Source organism: Malaya genurostris, chromosome 3 (genome assembly GCF_030247185.1).
Source record: "Malaya genurostris strain Urasoe2022 chromosome 3, Malgen_1.1, whole genome shotgun sequence".
NCBI classification, from domain to species: domain Eukaryota; kingdom Metazoa; phylum Arthropoda; class Insecta; order Diptera; family Culicidae; genus Malaya; species Malaya genurostris.
In genome coordinates this window covers 84,163,169-84,164,318 of record NC_080572.1, presented here as the reverse complement: position 1 = coordinate 84,164,318, position 1,150 = coordinate 84,163,169, and the positions used below count along the sequence as shown (strand labels likewise).

Sequence of the window (1,150 nt, the reverse complement as noted above, 5' to 3'; positions counted from 1 at the left end):
TCGAAGCTGAGGATAATGTTCGCCAAAGTAATACTACTAGTGGTAGCCTTGCAGGCTTGCCTGGTGAGCTCCGATACTCCAGGAATCCGTCAAACTGCGGCTGGTATTTTCCAGATCGCGCCAATGGCCGCACCATTTTTAACTCACAAATGTGAAAATAATAATTTTGGCGCTGGATGCACTGAGTGCCAGAAAGGATCGCTTTGCCTTGGAAGCGAGCAACCGGTTGAAGTGGACTGCACGCTTACATCAGGTACTCCTTATTGCAATAAAGACCAATGTTCTGCTGTACCGTTGGAAGTATGTGAAGCTAATGCCCGAGTTGAAAAATTCATCTGCACAGCTGAAGGATTTTTTCCAGGTAAATAAATATATGCCCTTTTCATTTTGATCACATATTGAATATCTAACTTCTTCAGATCCAAAACAGTGTGAAAACTATCACTATTGCGAAGATGCAAATGCCGCATCGGATATATACAACTGCCCTTCTGGATATGTGTACAATCCCGTCACCGGAGCATGTAAGCTGAAATCTTCCGCATCCGATTGCGTGGTGATCAAATGCCCTTCTGCCAGCGGATATGGCACTTACGGTACCAACAGGACCTTGTATGCCTATTGTGTATATACGAGAACTCCGGTAGTGCTCTCACAAACAATTTTGTTCAAGTGCGCACCGAACACTGCTTTCGATGGTTCTGCCTGTGTGTATCAATGCACAAAAGAAGGAAACTTTGAAAATTCTGCCGATATGTCAACTTATTACCAATGTTCCATTTCTGGCGAAGGGTGGCTCTCTCAGCTTTTGAATTGCCCTTCGGGTAAAAAGTTTGACGCGACCAAGCAAATTTGTTTAGTTCCAAATTGAATAAATTGAATAAACCGAAAATTAAAAAATTATGGAAATACAGATAAATTGTTTTTGATGCAGTTAGATATAGATTTCCATCAAGAGAAAGAATTGTATTGCAATAACACCAATAAAATTGCATTTCATTAAAACCAAATTAAATTGAATATCGAGCGGAATGGCAGTAATTCAATTTTCAACAAATAATCCACATCACACATTATTTCTCTGACTGTAATGAAAAGCGGAAAGGTAAGCATCGTTTTTTGCATATTATTACTGTGAAAACCGACTTTT

General features: G+C 39.9%; 1 protein-coding gene across 1 annotated transcript; it reads left to right on the top strand.

Moving 5' to 3' along the window:
* On the top strand, window positions 1-919 carry LOC131439444 (cell death abnormality protein 1-like). The gene is made up of 2 exons (XM_058610444.1): window positions 1-361; window positions 420-919. Exons 1-2 carry the CDS (start codon window positions 16-18, stop codon window positions 869-871), a joined length of 798 nt encoding a protein of 265 aa, XP_058466427.1. The 5' UTR covers window positions 1-15; the 3' UTR covers window positions 872-919.
* The last annotated feature ends 231 nt before the right edge of the window (window positions 920-1,150 follow it).